The 19,870-nt window shown below is 39.1% G+C and overlaps 1 protein-coding gene across 1 annotated transcript in view; it reads left to right on the top strand.

Moving 5' to 3' along the window:
- TBCK (TBC1 domain containing kinase) overlaps positions 1-19,870 on the top strand; it is a 109,413-nt gene that overhangs the window by 6,014 nt on the left and 83,529 nt on the right. Inside the window, exon 3 of the mRNA XM_060779127.2 lies at positions 4,652-4,724. Within this exon, the coding sequence (XP_060635110.2) occupies positions 4,652-4,724 (73 nt within the window). The remainder of the gene's footprint in view (positions 1-4,651; positions 4,725-19,870) is intronic.

Genomic DNA, 19,870 nt, shown 5'->3' with positions numbered 1-19,870 from the left:
CCTATAGGCTTTTTTTTGTTCCATTTGTTGCATGGATTCATGTAATTCATCAATCTGTCTTTTTTCCCCCTTTAAATCCTTAAATCTCCCTTTTGATGTTTGGAGTTTAAAAGAAATGTGCTCCACAGAAGGCGGTCTCAACAATTCTCCCTCAGTTCTTATATTTTGGAACTTATCATTGAACTATATATTGTGGTAAAGATGTAATATAAACTGCAGTTTACATCTTTTGATATAGATCTTGTACCCCATTGAATCCTGCAAATTACTGAATGATATATCATATATTCTCATGTATGAGTCAAAGCAGGTTTGGGAGCCATAAGTATGGATTTTGATTTGATGCATGGATGATAAACTGAGGATTAGTCTGCAGAGAGAAAAGTACCACGGCTGCCTCAGGGGGCTGTATCTTGTTTAAATGTCCATTAACTTTCTTTGAAATTGGGACAATGAATGTAGATCTCCTTTTTCCTTTTCTCTATACACCCTTAGTTCATACACACACACACATATAGTGAAAGGGAAGCAAGGACAGATATGCCTTCAATCTGACTTTATAGGGAAAAAAGAAAGGAAAAACAGCAAGGAAGACAAATCTTATGGGACATACCTTCAGAAATAATACAGTGTTATCCTGAACCACAATGTATGATCAGGTGTCACTCTTGGCCATTTGCACAGTTTTACATTTACTAGTTCAAATATTTATGCCAAACTGGTAGAAGGTAGATGAGAATATAAATCACCTATATTGTCCGTAAGGTGGTGCAGCGGGTTAAACCGCTGACCTACTGAACTTGCTGACCAAAAGGTTGGCAGTTCGAATCCAGGGAGCAGAGTGAGCTCCCACTGTTAGGCCCAGCTTCTGCCAACCTAGCTGTTTGAAAACATGCAAATCTGAGTAGATCAATAGATACCGCTCCAGTGGGAAGGTAACAGCGCTCCATGCAGTCATGCTGGCCACATGACCTTGGAGGTGTCTACGGACAATGCCGGCTCTTAGGCTTAGAAATGGAGATGAACACCACCCCCCAGAGTCGGACACAACTAGACTTAACGTCAGGTAAACGTTTACCTTTATCTTTTATATTGTCCATAAGAGAGGTTAATGTGTTTTCTGTTCACAGTTATGAAGGTCACCAATTTACAGTTGTTGCAGTAAAGATGCTTATGTAGGTTTTCCAAGCAGATGACAGTTTTGCCAACCAGTCTTAAGAAGAGATTTAGAGATTTTGGTTCTCAAGAAATTGTGGACTTCAGCTCCCAGAAACCCCAGTGAGCACAGATAGTGGACATGGAGTATCAGAATTCTAGTTCAAAACAACTTGAGCTCAAGGCTCCCCTCTACTGATTTGAGAGAGAGTCTTAAATCTGTCAAAATAGTGAAACTTTCTGTCTTTACATATCTGTATAAAGGAGCCCCTGGTGACGCAGTGGGTTAAACTACTGAGCTGCCGAACTTGCTGACCAAAAGGTTGCTGGTTTGAATCCAGGGAGTGGGGTGAGCTTCCGCTGTTAGGTTCAGCTTCTGCCAACCTAGCAGTTTGAAAACATGCAAATGTGAGTAGATCAATAGGTACTGCTTTGGCAGGAAGATAACGGCGCGTCATGCTGGCCACATGACCTTGGAGGCATCTATGGACAACGCTGGCTCTTTAGCCAGACATGACTAGACTTAATGTCAAGAGGAAACCTTTACCTTTACCTTATAAAGGTAGTTCCTTAAAGTTACCATAGTGAGTGTAATCCAAAAATTGGGGCAGAGAATATAGAATGCCATAGCTACCCATTCATATTCAGGGGTATGTGTGCAGAGAGATCTGTGTGCAAAAATAGCAATCTTTCCTCTGTATGCAACTTACCTATTATAATTAGCTACCATAATCTTAGATTTTATTTATTTTATTTATTTACAGTATTTATATACTGCCTTTCTCACCCCTGGGGGGACTCAAAGCGGTTTGCGTATAGATATGTGTATTCCTAATTTGGAAGTGTTCCGTTTTCCCCTTACTTTCCTTTCCTTGTTCTGTTTACATCGTTCTCTCCCCCTTCCTTTGGTTCTGATGTTGGATATCACATGTGGCCTGTCTCTTAGGAATGTTATGTTTTTATGTAGAAAATCAGATCAGAAGTCAGGTTTGGCCTGTTTTCTATATGCTATTCGAAACTGATTCAAGATGATTGTTCTTCTTTTGTATTTTGGCATCAGCTGCAAAAGAGAAAGAAAATGGCTATTACACCTGGGATCAGTTTTGTTACTTTAAAGTGAGTGAATGAGTGAGTGTGTGCACACACTCAGAGAGTTTTGTTAAACCAGCTTTAGCTGTATAGCTAAGCATAATGTCTGGCAAAGTGGAATGCAACAAATAAGCTTCACACTGTAAATCTATTTTCAAGGAGTGAGGGTTATATGAAAAATGGCAATATTCTTGTAACTGCACAATGTGTTATGATATAGCAGATAAAAGAAAACATTGAGCTTGTTTCTTTGGAGGGGGGTTGAACTAGCAAAGCAAAAATGGTAATAATTCTCAGGGTATAGCATTCTGCTGTTTTGAGTATGAAGTACATCACATCCGAAGATAGTAAAGCATTTCATAGCTGGGAAATGAGAAGAATTCCTCTTTGTGCTCACAGATTCATTACATTGCAAATAAAAAAATATATAATAAAAATCTTTCAAAAATCTTCAATGAACTGCCATGTAATAATACTGAACTTGATCATCTGCATTTTTGTATCAGCATGAGGTTCTGGAACCAACGGACTCTTGATTACGGATGTCCTAATGTAGTTATATTTCACCCTTTCCCTGATCTGAGACTCATGTGTTAAAATAGATACAACCAAGCATTTACATCATAAAAATATAATTAAACTATCAATAAAAGTAAACACAGTTAATAATAATAATAATAATAATAATAATGAATTGATTACACACACCTCTCTGTGGCTCGAGGCAGGATACAAGATCATTAAAATATAAGTTAAAATCCAATGATGCAATGCAGATTAAAATTCACAACTTAAAAGCAAGACTGACAAAGAAATGTGTTGAAAAATAAGAGTTTGTGAATGTGTGTTTGAGATTGTCTTTGTGTTTTTAAAATCCAGTACTACAAATTCTAAAATAGGAAAGGAAAAAATAATCACCTTCTCTGTGCCATTGCTTCTTAAACTATGGGTCCTCGCCCCAAATGTCGTTCACTAAGCTCAGTTCTAAGGTCATGAAAAAATTAGCAGCACAGATGTGTTAGGAACAAGGTGTAGTGTTTATGGTGCACTCTGCAGAAAATGCTTCAGTTGTACTTCATGGCCTGTTTAGCAACCCTTGTAAATGCTGATATAGTATCAGTAAATGCTTAATTCATATATCAATTTTATATACCTACTAGCTTGGGTACCCAGTGTTGCTCGAGTTATTTGAAGAACTCAATTTTTTAATTGTACAAAAAGCATAAGGATGCGAGCGAACTACAACTCACATCATGCCAGGTTAACCCTGAAAAATTCCATCAGTACGGTACTTAAAGTTTGCTATGTTGGGCAAGTTTGCTCTAGATGCATTATCGATGGGGTTCAGTGTGCTCTCTGGCTCTAGGGTAAACTACAACTCCCTGCATGGTGAGTCAGTCCCCTCAAACCCCTCCAGTAGGTTGAGTTAGTCAACCTACTGGTTGTGTGCCAAGCTTGGTCCCGGTCCATCATCGGTGGAGGTCACGGTTTCTCTGGTTGTGGGTGAACTACAACCCCCAGAAAGAAAGGTCAGTTCCCTCCAAACCCCTCCAGTAATCAAATTTCAACATATCAGGTATGTCTGTCAAGTTTGGTCCAGATTTGTTATTGTTTGGGTTCACAGTGCTCTCTGGATGTAGATGAACTACAACTCCCCCCAAATCAAGGTGGATTTTCCCCAAAGACCTCCAGTATTTTTGGTTGGTCATGGGGGTTCTGTGTGCCAAGTCAGTTCCAGGTCCATTGTTGGTTTAGTTCAGAGTGCTCTTAGATTGCAGGTGAACTATACATCCCAGTACCTAAAACTATAAATCATGGTGAATTCTCCCCAAACCTCTCTAGTATGTTCAGTTGCTGATCAATTCCTCTGTTTGCTGTGTTCCATAGAAATGAATATGAAAGGGTTAAGGGAGAGGGAATGGGCGAGTCATGCAAATTCCACACCAATGGAGAGAGAAAGAAACACTGGGATGTCTGTGGTGGAGGAAACACATAAGATCTGGGATGAAATTGTCCCCATATGAAAGGCTTCACTTGGGTGGTGAGCAGTATGGTGTTGGTGGAGGACAATGCCATGGCTCTTGGACATGTTCATGGTGCTCACTATAACCGTAATGGCATTGGTGTCTCCTGAGTGCCGGGAGATATAGCTGTTTGTGGAGGCAGGAGCTTGTCTGTGTAAGTGGACACTCTAGCCACACATCCACATACATATTTTCACTTTTATTATGTGTATAGATAATGATCTGATTTTATGTCCAAGTCAAGTAAGTAGACATCTTCCTTGTCTCACGGATCTAAGGTGTTGTATGATGTGGTTTTAATTTAAAGCAGTGTGTGAGAGAAAGTGTTTCATGCTTATGAGTACTGAGATACTAAATCTGTCTCTCTCTTTTTTTTTCATCAGAGAGACTAGTGGTTGTTGCTGAACACTGTGGAAGAAGCCTGGAAGACTTGCTTCGAGACAGGAAACCAGTGAGGTATGGTATCAAGAAAAACATAGCTAAGAAACATGCAAGCTGAAAGGTTTATCTACTTTAACTGACATACTCCAGGCACACTTTTTCTTTTAAAACATTAACTACCTTTACAGGTCTATATGGATTCACAACTGACATCTTCCAGTGCTGCTTTATCCTTCTGGCAACCATATAAACACATGCTTAAGATGAAGTATATATTTAGTTCTGGAAGAAAAGAAAAAGAGAGAGAGAAGAGATGTTTAAGGTTTTATCGTGAAGGTTCTGAAAACTGCCAACCATTTCTCCTCATATATCTTGTTTCTGTTTCAAATATTTTTTTTTCTTTGAAAATGGAAGGCCCCTGAAACATACTGGAGAATAGAGATCTTTACAGTTCTTTGTGTGTTCTTTGTGAAATGCTTCAAGAATGAATTTACCTTTTGATTAAAAAAAGAAGAATATACATTGTAAGGTTTTCTTACAGCTTTTGTTTGGACAAAAATGACAAATGTAGTGCAGAACAGAAATTAAGGCATTGGAAGTAGCCCGGGACAATAATAATAATAATAATAATAATAATAATAATAATAATAATAATGTGTCCAACGTGTGATCCAATACAACAGCCAGCATAGTGACCTTGTTTGCTGTGTACTAATCTTGTTATGTTTCAAATAATAATTTATTATTATTATTATTATTATTATTATTATTATTATTATTGTCAGACCCTTTCACCATCTCCCTGAAGACTCTCTCTCTCATCCCCACTGACTGTGCTTGTGGCAGTGGCAGAAGCGAGAGGAAGACCTCTGTGGCAGATCTAAGGGCCTTCTAGTGCAGAAGGCCCTTAGATCTGCCAGGGATCTACTAGGGATCAAATCTAGTGCAGAACAAAAATTAAAGTATTGGAAGTAGTATTGGAATCTTCTGAGGTACATCACCTCTCAACAAAAGATTGCTCCAGGCACTAACGAGCCACACCAAACAACAGCCAGGCCATCAAATGCTAATCAGGGTGGTCAGTTGAAACATTCACACCTAGCTCCAGCAGACAAGAGTCCTTTGTCCCACCCTGGTCATTCCACAGATATATAAACCTCTTTTCTTAGTTCCAACAGACCTCACTACCTCTGAGGATGCTTGCCATAAATGCAGGTGAAACATCAGGAGAGAATGCCTCTAGAACATGGCCATATAACCCGAAAAAACCTACAACAACCCAAATGGGAAATAGTTTCCTCCACTCCAGTTACACAAATTGGGCAGATTTGTACTTGAAGTGTCCTATGACACTGCAGTTTGCAACTCTGCTACAGGAGTCTCCATGATATTCATGCAAACAACCCAATAAAATTATGACGTTCATAACTGGTTGTTCAGTTGAACCCAAAGAGCGCTCCCCCGTGGCTCTTCCACATCCTGTACCCAGGGCTATTCAATATTCTCTTAAATGATTTGGATGATAAAATAGGGGGCCTATTTATACAATTTGCAGATTCCACTAAATTAGGAGGGGAAGCAAGGGATGAAATTAGAATTCAAAATGACCTTAACAGATTAGAGATCTGGGTCAAAATCATCAAGGATAAATGCAAGATGTTACATCTAACCAGAAAGAGCTGGGCATGTTTAGCCTGCAGAAGAGAAGGCTGCGAAGAGACATGATAGCAATGTATAAATATGTGAGAAGTCTTAGGGAAGAGGAAGCGAGCTTGTTTTCTGCTGACCTGGAGACTAGGACACAGAACAATGGCTTCAAATTTCAGGAAAGGAGATTCCACCTGAACAGTAGGAAGAACTTCCAGACTGTAAGGAGAGTTGTTCAGCAATGGAACTTTCTGCCCCGGAATGTAATGGAAGCTCCTTCTATAGAGGCTTTTAAACAAAGTCTGGATGATCATCTGTTCATGGTGGCCATCTGTTGGTGGTGGTGGTGGGGGGCGGGGGGCGGGGGTGCTTTGAATGCAATTTCCCTGTTTCTTGGCAAAGGGTTGGGCTGGATGGCCCACAACTCTATGATTCTGTGATTCTATGAATATGGGAATTGTAGTCTGAAACATCTGGAAGGGCAAAGGTTTCCTACCCCTGATGTGGACTCATCTCAACCATCATAGGTTTCATTACATGCTTATTCCTTGACTTACTACTACATTGTCCCTTTCTTTTCTCCAGCCCAAGGAAAATTTGAAAGCTACAAACTTTAAAAATTACCAACTCAAGACTAAGGCCCACAGCTGAATAAAAATCCATATTATCAGCTTTGAACTGGAATATATAGCAGTATGGACTCAGATAGCCCAGTTCAAAGCAGATATTGTGGGATTTTCTGCCTTGATATTCAGTTATATGGCTGTGTGGAAGGGCCCTACTAAGTCATTTCAAATGCTGGAAGTGTTAAACATACACTATCCATTGTAAGGTTGTTATTTCTGTATTGCTCGAGTGGGAGGGAAGGAGCGAAGCTGAGAGATAGCAACTTTGTGATTTTATTTATTTATCGTGTCAGGGACAACCAGACCATTGTATTACATTTCTAACAGAACAAAACAAACAGACAGACAAAACACAAAGTTTGCAAGCTTGGTAGTTGATTAAATGTCCTTTGACCAGTATCTGGCCACTTAGAGTACCTCTGGTGTTGCCGCAAGGAGGTCCTCCATTGTGCATGTAGCAGAAGTTTGTGATGGAAGTGAGATTTTAAGTGGGTGCTAGACCAAGCTCTTGGCTCCCAGAGTTGCTACTATGCCCAAAAGGCAAGCTGTAACATTCCTATCGTGTCAAATGATAGATCCAAACTTGTGGTTCTCCAAATTTCTGTGGACTTCTACTCTCATAAGAACTTCCAGCATAGTAGATGGTAACAAATGATGGAAGTTACAGTTTGACAACCATTATTTTTACTAAATGCTAACTACAACATCAGTTACATCTTCACATTCTTCAATTCCCTCCTTCACGAGAAAGCAGAAGGACTGGACTAATTTTTCAAATATATGAAGAAAAACACCAAACCAAAAGAAATACATGCCAAAACACTGTTTCCTGCCTTTAAAAAAATAATTGGGTGTTGAGATCATTAAATGTAATAATGATTTTTGCCATCCACAAGCTAACCTATGCAACACAATTTCATCGTTATAGCAGTTAAAAGAGAAACTGCTTCACCTTAAAGAGAGATCCAGGGAGACCAACTAAAATATTTCCCATTGCTTTTCAGTTAATTAACATGGACATCTTTTGGTTTCTTTCATAAGACCTTTCAAGAGACAGAAATAATTTACGAAAAAGCAATTCCCAGTTATGCCATTCAACCCATTTTTTGTCAGTTAGCTTTTCAGAGAACTATTTGGGTTCATTCTCTCTCTCAGTCTCTCTAGCCCCCCTCCCCACATGTTTCAACTGCTTTAGTTCATGATAGGAGCACTAGTCGTATACCCCAAAGTTGATGTGCATGCTATTGTAATTAATTTCATAAACTGTTATGGAATGGGAGAAGCTGTCCTTATGGTTTATAGATTAATTCCTCTTACACTTGCCAGGAAATAAGTCCTTTGCACCTGTATCACAGGCTGATGTCAAGTCAGCAGGAAATCTTCTGTTAGCCTGTTACTGAAACTGAAGATATAGCATAGTGGATGGTCCGTCTTTCCATGCATACTGCAAAACAGCAGGCTGTCCAGCTGTCTAATAGTTATTTGCAGTTAATCTTATGAAGTCATGCATCATTATACACATTACATATGAGCTAACGTTTACATAGGTGTTTCTGCACAGTCTTGATTTAGGTCCACAAGAAGATCCGTCTTTTCCTGTCCTTTCCTTTTAGAGGTGATATTTCATTACTTCATTAAACGATGCTTAGAAGAACGTATCATAAGTTTAAATCAGAACTTTAGATATCTAAAGTAGTTCAGGCTTGAATATATTTGGCTGGTTTCAGGCTAAATTGCCCTGGTTTATTGTAGCTCATCAGGAAGCTAAGCATTCCACTTGAAACATTAGAACACACTTTTCTTTTATGATCTGTGTATTCCCAAATGCATCCAGCATGGATAATTGAAAACCTTTGCTAGATGTCATGATTTCAAAAGCTTCTGGAAATCATATTATTCCTTCTGCTCTCCTTTTCTTGTTAAAATGATATGGGGAAGAGTATATAGATACCATGCGAGATAGTAAGCACTCATTATCCAAACCCAAGTCATTTTGAGCAACCACCCTCTCATTTTTTCTTCATGTTGCTTGTTCTTCTAAACACGTATAGATTAAAAAAAAATCTCAGTAGTGCAGTTCATAAGTATAAGTAATTTTGGCTCTCTTTTGAATATATTTTGCTGATATGGAATAGGAAGCTAGCTGTGGATGCGTCAAAAATATTTACTTCCCTGTAGACTTTTCCTTCGGGCTGCTTTTTTGGACTCTTCACATTTTTCTCTTAACAAAAGTCCCTGGCGTGTGTGTGTGTGTGTCCTTAGTGTCAGCACACAAATTATTTGGCTCACAGTTCTGTCACTTCAGTCTTTCCCCAGCTTCAAGTACATGGAAACAGAAGGAAAAGTCAGGAGAAGACAAGCCCAAGTCAATAGCTGAATTCATATAATTTTTCAGAAAACCTAGTCATTATCATCATAGGCTTATGATTTGCCTGTATTTTCTCATCTCATCACTTTTTTCCCTATCCACAAAATTCATTGCTACTGTAAAGCAATGGTTCCCAACCTTTTTTTGATGAGGGACCGCTTTGACCAGAGACCACTTTCCAACATTAGTACCAAAAGGGTTACGAATCAGTTTTTTGAACAACTTTAGATTCGATTTGGTTACTTGGGGTGCTGATTCAGAAAATTGCATTGGATAGACCATATCAGCTGTAGTTTCTGATACAGAACATGTGCTATCTAGTAGTCGCCATCTGCTTGCCCACAGAAACGCATATTTAATAATCTAGAGTTGATGTGGTAGTAGTAATCTTTCGTGTGTAGTCAGCCTCTCCCTTCCCAACATCCCCGTTGCCTCAACACTATAAGAGGGTTTGGCAAGACCAGTTGCTCTCGTTGCCACATGGTTTTGAGGCAACAGTGTAGTAATGGTGAGGCCGCAAACCATATTTTCATTCTTTGTGGACCACTGGTGGTCCACGAGCCACAAGTTGAGAACCACTGCGTAAAGCATTTTATAACTTATAGTGCTAGGAACCTACAAGCAGAAATTACTTTTGTATAACATTGCATTGAAAAAGTACAATCTTTTGTGCACTTATACTTGAGTGTAAATCTTATAGACCACAGTGAGGTTCACTGAATGAACGTGTGTTGAATTGCACTGTAAGTTCTGGATAAATTATATTTCTGCTGTGTAATCAGCAAAGACTAATTGAAATTTACGGTAGCTTAGTAATTGGTAATCAAGCTATAATAAATGTTTGAAAATAAATGGATAAATGTTAGTTGTGGAAATAGTCATTTCAATTTGAAATATAAAGTTGATATTAATAGGTATGTAGTAATGTAGTCTAATAAAAAAAATCTCGACTGCTTTTGCATGAGAATAGAACTAAAAATCTCTTTCTTATCAGTCACTAGCTTAAAAGTGAACTGTTTGTATAGCAAAAAATTACTGTTTAAGTACGTGCAAATTCCCAAAAATTATGTATAGGATTAGACTCTTAGCTGTTTCTGAACATAATAAATCACCTCTCTTTTGATGCTAGTTGTATAATCTAATGGTACAGAAGCTTCAGAGAGCATGTACAGCTGTTACAGTTGTGAGCATCTAAAAGTAGTACATCTGTATTTTATTCTCTTTTCATACTATTCTTTAAAGCACACTTTGGGGGGTGGGGGGTGGCTTTTTTGCCATCTTTTAATTTAAAAGGCTAGCAAATGCAAGACAGAAATGCTTAAGTGACTTTTGGCACCTGTGTTGTGCATGCTGTATGGCTCTAAATTTGTGAGCAGAATGGTCATAATATGTCTTCAATAAAATATAGTTGTCATATGTTTCGGAGGTTATGGTTTTGAAAAATTACCAGTGAACCATCAGAGAGATACAGAGGTATAATATGTTATACATAGAGTCTTTGATCGGAAGCAGACTGTGTCTGCAGCTGTTTACTAGCTCAGTTGAAAACATGATCGGACTTGGTTGAGTAGGTTTTATTTGCTCTTATTAAACTATTGTCTGCTGTCTGGATTAGAGGTCCTTGTTCCATCCTCCACTAAGTGTATTCTAACTGTTGAATTATGCTGCAAGAATCAAATTGGAGAAACGTTTCCCAAAAGATAAACATGTAATGTTTACATGAAGTGACAATGGACAGGCTCTGACAAAGTCTTGGGACGCAGTGTTAATAATGTTTTTAAATGGATTTTGACTTAATGGTTTTATTTAATGTGTAATGTTGTGTAATGTTGTGATATATTGTGTATGTATTCTGTTTGTGTTGGCATCAAATTGTTGCTGTGTAAGCCACCCTGAGTCCTCCTTCAGGGGTTGAGAAGGATGGGGTAAAAATGTTGGAAATAAATAAATAAATGTCGTTTGCATGAATATAGTATAGATTGCTAACGAGAGCTCCATACAGGGAGAGATCAACTCCCATATTGCAGCAGCTCCACTGGCTAGCAGTCTACTTCCAGGCTAAATACAAAGTGTTGGTTATTACCTTTAAAGCCCGAAATGGCCCGGGTCCAGGCTATTTGACCGATCACGTCTCCTTTTACAAAACAGCCCTGGCACTGCGGTCATCAGAGGAGGCCTTGCTCTCAGTCCCACCCCCATCTCAAGTACAACTGGTGGGAATGAGAGAGAGGGCCTTCTCTGTGGTTGCCCCCACCACTACCTCTGGAACTCCCTCCCTAAAGAAATAAAGCTGGCCTCCTCCCTCCTCTCCTTCAAAAAACAACTGAAGACATACTTTTGCTCATTAGCATATGGAGAGGAGGATGATTAGATGGTTGAGAGATCACTACCAGGCCTCTGGGTGAGAACTATTTTTATTGGGCTTTGCTGGTCCATGCCAGCCCAATTACCTCATTTGACTACACAACCAGCTCACCCTTGCTGGATATTGTAAATTAATATAAATGTTTTGTTTACAGTTTATGTTATTATATAATTTTGTCTGACTACGTGTAGTTTAAATTATTGATGTTGGGTTTAATTTACTGATGTTCGCTTTAATTTGATGTTGGGTTTTATTGTTATTTTCATATGTGGGGTTTTTCTGGGATTTTATGTCAGTGTTTGATTGTTTTATGTAGGCATTGAATGTTTGCTGTTGTATGTTGGAATCTGCCCTGAGTTCCCTTGGGAAGATACGGCAGAATAAAAAAAAAGTATTATTATTATTATTATTATTATTATTATTGTGTGTATTAATGAAAAATGAAAAAAGGAGGTACATTTTCCATCCTTAGATCTGTACATTTCCGGTTGTGAAGCAACAATTGACATGGCTTCAGTGGTGAAATGGAGTATTTGTTTATTGATTATTTAATTTATACCCCAACTTTCCCCTAAAGTTGGAAATCAATATGACTTAAAGTGTAGAATTAAAGCAAAATACACTCAATCCACTTAATCCAATATGTGGCATGATTGTACTGATGTGAGATATCAGCCCATGAAAAGAAAACTGCTAATTTAAGTGAAACACAGGAAGAAAAAAATGGGATAAAAATTGATTGAATAGTTATTTTAAATGTACTCCCTTGAAGAATGCTTTTATTGCTCAGAAAATAAGGAGGAGCTTCCATTGGAAGATCTGAAGGAATTAAAAATAGACTTAAGGAAGTTCTTTATAGCTCAAAACAGAGTCAAAACTAAAAATAGGATTTTTGGAACAAATTCCTTCATTTTCATTGTGGTTAACATTAACCAGAGCCAAACCTGGACCACATTGATGTATCAATTGGCGTTGGAAATGCTAGTTTACCTGCGTGAGTGGCAGGAGAAAAATAAATCTATTTTTAAAAACCGTTTTTTAAACTAAGTATGACAAAACATATATCAGAGTTTTCCCTTTTAATCCTTTTCCAGAAATTCCATTTCCAAAACAAAATTTATTGAAGTGAAGTCATTATGCAAGAAAATCCATTAGTCATGTCTTGTTTATGTAGTATCCAATACTGCTTTTCTTAATTAGTTGAATGTTTAGTAAATATGAAGTTGGAACTGAAACTGGATTGCAAAATCTCTTAAAACTAAAACAGAAGGTATCGTTGAATTAGTAAGTGGTTCCTGTTGTTGGAGGCTTGCGAGATAGATTATGGGTCTCAGCAGCTAGGCTCAGAGGAAATATAAAATCAGAATAAATTTAGCTAAATCAGGGTTATTTTGATGTCTGAATCCAAGCTTGCCCACAAAATCATGTCTTGTTAGAAAGCAGATAAACCAGGATATCAAATAGTTGATATTGTGTTTTTCTACTTTGAAAAATAAATTAATTTAAGTATATAACTTGAACAAACATCAGTGGATCACCTCTCAAAGAAGTTCAGCTTGCTGTGCATTCATTTCTTGCATTGCTTCCCCTGCATTTTGGAAGCCTTCCTATGAAATCGCCTTGTGCAAATATGTACGGCTTAACTAGTGCTTCGGGACTGGGAGTGATCTGTGGGACCTTCTTGTCAAGTTCAACAAATTCCTGCCCTTCTTGTCGGCTTCAGCAGTGCTTACCAATGAGTTAAAACCAAGCCAGAGAGTGCTTCCAAAACGTACATGAAATGCATTTGAAGCTGTTGTTTTGACCATTCCTTCACCAGGATAAAGTGGCAGGATAATGGAGAATTTTTGGTGGAAACTATGTGTGATAGTAATCCCATTTTTCTTCATTTTTGTGGAATATGTTTTAGTGACACACAGAAATATTAATATATGTGTATTAATGATATTAAAAAGAATAAGCAGAAAGTCACCTTGAGGACCCACAGTTTCATTAGTGCAGGTTGATCCCTCTAACAATCTGGATATTCTCCAAAATGATTGTATTGATAATTTTTGTGGTCAAATGATAATAATAACAACAACTTTATTTTTATAGCCCACCTCCATCTCCCCAAAGGGACTCAGGGTGTCTTACATGGTCCCAAGCCCAATCACACAGAGTTAAAAACATAGCATGTAAAAATATAACAACAGTGTAAGACAACATAAAACAACATTATAACAATAATAAAACAGGCATAATAAGCAACAACCAAAGATATACTTCAAATCTCATTGTGGAAAGATGGGCAGGTGTGCAAAATTAGAAAATAGGCTAGTCAATAAGGTGCATAGGTCATATAGCAGCGTAGGATAAGATTGTAACGCTTCTGGTGATAAGTCTTTCCGAACTCAGACTGCTCCCCAATCTTCTTTCAGGGCTGTACTTGAAGCCTTTCCAGCTGGATAGGATCTGCCTAGCCTTGTGGGGAGTTGGGGATTATTCCCTCAATGAGACAATAGACTAGAACCTAGTGGAGGAAATTTTGAAACATCACTACAGGTTGAACGTCCCTAATCCGGAAACCCAAAATAATCCTAAATCACCCACATTTGTGGGTAAGATAGAGACACCTTTGCTTTCTGAACTATTAGAAAGCAAAGGTGCATTAAATTATTACAAAAATGATGCCTAAAATTACCTTCAGGGTATGTGCGTAAGGCAGAGCTTTCCAAACATTGTATGTTTGTGACACACTTTTGAGATGTGCATAATTTCACGACACAGTAATTCAGCTTGACCAGCAATCCAGAAGTTAAACCGACCCTTTATAAGAGATACAGACGCATACATACATTCTAATAATGAAATGTATGGGGACACAAAATAGCTCATGAAATCCTTTCATTTATATATTTTTTAAATATATGATTTATTTCTTATTTCATTTAGCCTCAGAGGTTTTGCCTTACATTTGCGCGATACACCTACACACTATAGCCGATACAATAATATGCCACGGGAGTTTGGGAAGCTTTAGTGTATGACCCATAAATGAATTTTAAGTTTAGACTTGGGTCTCATCTGTAAGATGTCTCATTATGTACATCGGTGGTTCCCAACCTGTGATCCATGGATCACTAGTGGTCCGCAAGAACTAAAATATGGTGTGCGGCCACACTGTTACTACACCGGTGAAACGAGAGCATCTGATCTCATGAAACCCTCTTATAGTGTCGACGCTTATTAAATATGATTTTCTGTGAGCAAACAGATGGCATATGTTCTGTATCAGAAACGACAGCTGATGTGGTCTATCCAGTGACATTTCCTGAATCAGCCTTCCCCTCCTCCAAATAACCAAACCAAATCTAAAGTTGGGTTGTTGTAGATTTTTTCGGGCTATATGGCCATGGTCTAGAGGCATTCTCTCCTGACGTTTTGCCTGCATCTATGGCAAGCATCCTCAGAGGTAGTGAGGTATGTTGGAACTAGGAAAAAGGGTTTATATATCTGTGGACTGACCAGGGTGAGACAAAGGGCTCTTGTCTGCTGGAGCTAGGTGAGAATGTTTCAACTGACCACCTTGATTAGCATATAATGGCCTGACAGTGCCTGGAGCAAACTTTTGTTGAGAGATCGACATTACATCAAATCTAAAGTTGACCAAAAACTGATTCGTAGCCCTTTTGGTACTAATGTTGGAGAGTGGTCCCTTGTCAAAGTGGTCCCTGGTCAAGTGGTGCCTAGTCAACAAAAGGTTGGGAGCCACATTGATGTACATATATGCAAATAGAGATATTCCAAAAGCAGGGGAAATCCAAAACACTTCTGGGCCCAAGCATTTTGGATAAGGGATACTCAACTATAGTAAAATGGAATAAAGTGAGTTAATGAGCAGAGAAGAATTAACACCAAGGGCCTGTCTGAATAAAAACGTTCACAGCTATAGAAAGTGGGAAGAGGGCTGCCATGAAGGTCAGTTTACTGAAGTGTGAAGTTGCCTTTGCCTGTTGGATTAGTGTCGAAGCTTTAAACTAAAACTTGTCATAGTGAGATTCTCCAAAGTCAGGATTTTATCCCTCATTGACAATCTATGCTGGCAATTCCAGTTCTACTTTTGAGGTTGCTCTGCAAAACAAATTGAATTTGACTAGTTTAAAAGTGTAGCAGAAGGAACTTGAAAGGGAATGTTTTAATAAATTTTCACTCAATTATTTTCATGTGTTAAAATGATGTTGTGTTGAAACCAAGAGTCTAATTCTGGCAGCCTGCTATGTCAGCACTTTTTCATGGCTTTGCATTTTATTAAATCAATATAATCCTTTTGGCCGTGCTATAAAGGAGGAAGCTGTGGTAGACCATTCAGGACACCCCAACACAGATCTCATGGTTTGCACAATCTTAAGCTGGAAAATAGTATACAAGGTCACTCTAAGCAATATTATGTATATTCTGAAGGAAAGCAAAATAATGATGAAATTAATTAGTAATTTCCTGTCAGGAACTCTTCAGGGAGAAAAAATGCTTCGAGAGGATGATGCTAATAATATGAATTGCTTGCTGTTTTAAAATAATTGCAGCTGAAAAAGCACAAGGAAACCCAACAACTCACTTCCAAATATTTTAAATATCTGAAAAGGGCTCTGGAGAGTAATTTGTATTCTCCACAGGTCTTTTCCTGCCTGAAAAAGGTGTGTGTCGTTCTTTTTTTAAATAACAGTTCCTGATAAATATCACAGTTATGTTAATGGGAAGATTAAATTACATTTTTGACTGTTTTTTTTTTTTTAAAAAAAAAACTATGATCAGGATCCAAAGGTTTGTGAGGCAAAGAGAAATTGCTTCTTTCAGTATTCCATGTGTGCAAGAGTTGACTAGTATTGTCTACATGAACTTGACAGCAGCTCTCCTGGGTTCTAGATATGGGGCTTTCCTGGCAAACTGTAGCTGAAAATGCCAGACATTGAAGACTTAGATCATAAATCCTGGAGAATAATGATCAGATCTATAGTTGATATCCAGCATTAAATTTCTACTCATGAAACAGTGGAATTGGGAAGGGAACAATCTTTTCTTCCTTCTGCATCTTATCCTGCATCCCAAAAATCTGCTCTGGAGGATTGTGCTATCAAATTAGTGCAATCAGTACTGAGACAAGCAGTCTTAAGGCAGCTTACTGTGTTCAGTATCCCACCCATCCTCTAAGGAACTTAAGATATAACCTTTTTTTTAGTTAGATGAGGATGGAGATGACTGACCAAAGGTTGCACAAGAAGTTTCATGGTTGTGTGAATATTTAAGTCTCACTAGTCATATAGAAGTCCTTGATATTATGTGAAGAATCCATTCTAACGCCATTTGCATAATATAATTTTCACATAATATTAAATCTTATTTTTCTTACCTGAAATGGACTATGTGTCAGGCTTCCAACTGAAGTATACCAATCTGGAGAACCTAGAAAAGTGTAGGTTTCCAGCAAATTGCTATGGCCAGCCTCCAGTCAAAAAGTCCTTAGGCCGGAATTATGAGAGCATTTGGATTTTTCTTTACATAGCAAACACTGTATTAGTGTTATCCTACAAGGGGGTTCTTATGAATTATTTAATTTAAAACATTTATACCCCGTTCTTCTCAACCCCTGAAGAGGGACTCAGGATGGCTTCCAAAAGGCAACCATTCAGTGCTGACATAATATAAAACATATCATAAAATACAACTTTATACATACTTTATACATAAAAACAGTTGTAAACACTACCTCTGAGGATGCTTGCCATAGATGCAGGTGAAACGTCAGGAGAGAATGCCTCTAGAACATGGCCATATAGCCCGAAAAGCCTTCAACAACCCAGTGATTCCGGCCATGAAAGCCTTCGACAATACGGCTTTCATGGCTGGAATCACTAGGTTCTTGTGGGTTTTTTCGGGCTATAGAGCCTGAACAAGCCACGAGAGTAAAGACGAAGATCCACCCAGAGGAAAAGTGTTCCTGCCATACATCAAGGGAACCACTGACCGCATAGGGAAGCTGATGAGGAAACACAACATACAAACAATCTACAAACCCACCAAGAAAATCCAACAAATGCTACGTTCAGCAAAGGACAAGAGGGATCCTCTCACCTCTGCAGGAGTCTACCGCATACCATGCAGCTGTGGACAAGTCTACATAGGGACCACCAAACGCAGCGCCCAGACACGCATCAAGGAACATGAAAGGCACTGCAGACTCCTTCAACCAGAGAAGTCAGCCATAGCAGAGCACCTGATGAACCAGCCTGGACACAGCATATTATTTGAGAACACAGAAATGCTGGACCACACCAACAACCACCATGTCAGACTACACAGAGAAGCCATTGAAATCCACAAGCATGTGGACAATTTCAACAGAAAGGAAGAGACCATGAAAATGAACAAAATCTGGCTACCAGTATTAAAAAACTCTAAAATTATAACAGCTAAACAACGGAGAGGAAAAAACCAGGCACAGATTAACACCTCCCAGCAGCAGATTTTCCCAGGCGCCTGCAGGCCTTCAAATGCTAATGAAGGTGATCAGCTGAACATTCACACCTAACTGCAGCAGGGAAGAGCTCCTTGCCCCACCCCAGCCATTCCACAGATATATATAAACCCATTGTCCTAATTCCAACAGACCTCTACCTCTGAGGATGCTTGCCATAGATGCAGGCGAAACGTCAGGAGAAATGCCTCTAGAACATGGCTCTATAGCCCGAAAAAACCCACAAGAACCTTCGACAATACAGTTGTAAATATGCATTAAATATACATTAAAATAGTTCACCAGGTTAAAATCGTCATCCAGATCAGTCCATTGTGGTCAAATAAAATCTTATTTTCACCAGTCTATTTTGCAAACGCTTGATCTTATAGCCAGACCTTATTTTCCAGAAGGTCAGGAGGGAGGTGGCAGATCTAACCTCATTAGGGAGGGAGTTCCACAGCCGAGGGGCCATCATGGAGAAGGCCCTGCCTCTCATCCCCACCAAATGTGACTGCGATGGCAATGGGACCAAGATCAGGTCCTCCCCGGATGATCTTAAGGTACTTGATGGTTCAAAGAGGGAGACCCATTTGGACAGGTAAACTGGGCCAGAACCATTTAGGGCTTTATAGGTTAAAACCAGCACTTTGAATTGTGCTCGGAAGCTAATAGGCAGCCAATGGAGCCAGCGTAACAAGGGAGTTGTACGCTCCCTGTAACCCTGGCTGCTAAGCGTTGGACTAGCTGGAGTTTCCGAGCAGTCTTCAGAGTCAACCCCACATAGAGTGTGTTGCAGTTGTAACCAGAGTGTGGACCACTGTGGCCAAGTCGGACCTCCCAAGATACGGGTGCAGCTGGCACAAAAGTTTTAATTGTGCAAAAGCTCCCCTGGCCACCGTCAAGACCTGGGGTTCCAAGCTCAGCGATGAGTCCAAGGTCACTCCCAAGCTGCGAACCTGCACCTTCAGGGGTTGTGTAATCCCATCAAGCACAGCCTGTAACCCTATGAAGTATAAATATTGAAAATTTCTGTTGGCCAGAGAATGAGCCTCTCTCTGAGACACGTATTCGCTAAGTGTGAGAATATTTGGAGACTGACCTAGTACATGGGCAAGCTGAAGATATCTGCTGCTCATTCCTCATTCAGCAATCACTTCCTATAGAAACAGCAAGCCACAACACACATTTTAAGTGCTTGATGCGCTGTCATAGTGGAAAATATCCTTGCCATCTCTGCAACCTTGTTTTGATTATCTTCACATATAGAAAAGAGTGATTTTGGCTTTACTTCAGCACACATATACCATCTGGTTTCGATCCCTGGCTTATACTCTCATCTTCTTGACCTTAGGGTGCTGATGTCTAGTGCTCACTATGCCTTATCATTCAACTAAGTAAATTACCACAGTGGATACATGTATTAAATAAGAGGTGGAAAAGGGTTGAAGAAATGATTAATTCTCGGGAAAGATGGCAACTCAGAATTAGAGAGCCAAATAGAGTGGCTGTTTAAGCATTGTTTGCTTAAACATTGTGTTGTCAAAGGCTTTCATGGCCAGGATCACTGTGTTGCTGTGAGTTTTCTGGGCTGTATGGCCATCTTCTATAAGCATTCTCTCCTGACGTTTCGCCTGTATCTATGGCAGGCATCGTCAGAGGTTGAGAGACCTCACAACCTCTGAGGATGCCTGCTATAGATGCAGGTGAAACGTCAGGAGA

The sequence above is a fragment of the Anolis sagrei genome, chromosome 5, assembly GCF_037176765.1.
Source record: "Anolis sagrei isolate rAnoSag1 chromosome 5, rAnoSag1.mat, whole genome shotgun sequence".
NCBI lineage: Eukaryota > Metazoa > Chordata > Lepidosauria > Squamata > Dactyloidae > Anolis > Anolis sagrei.
The sequence above is the reverse complement of the archived record's forward strand: the minus strand, read 5'-3'. Positions and strand labels throughout refer to the sequence as shown.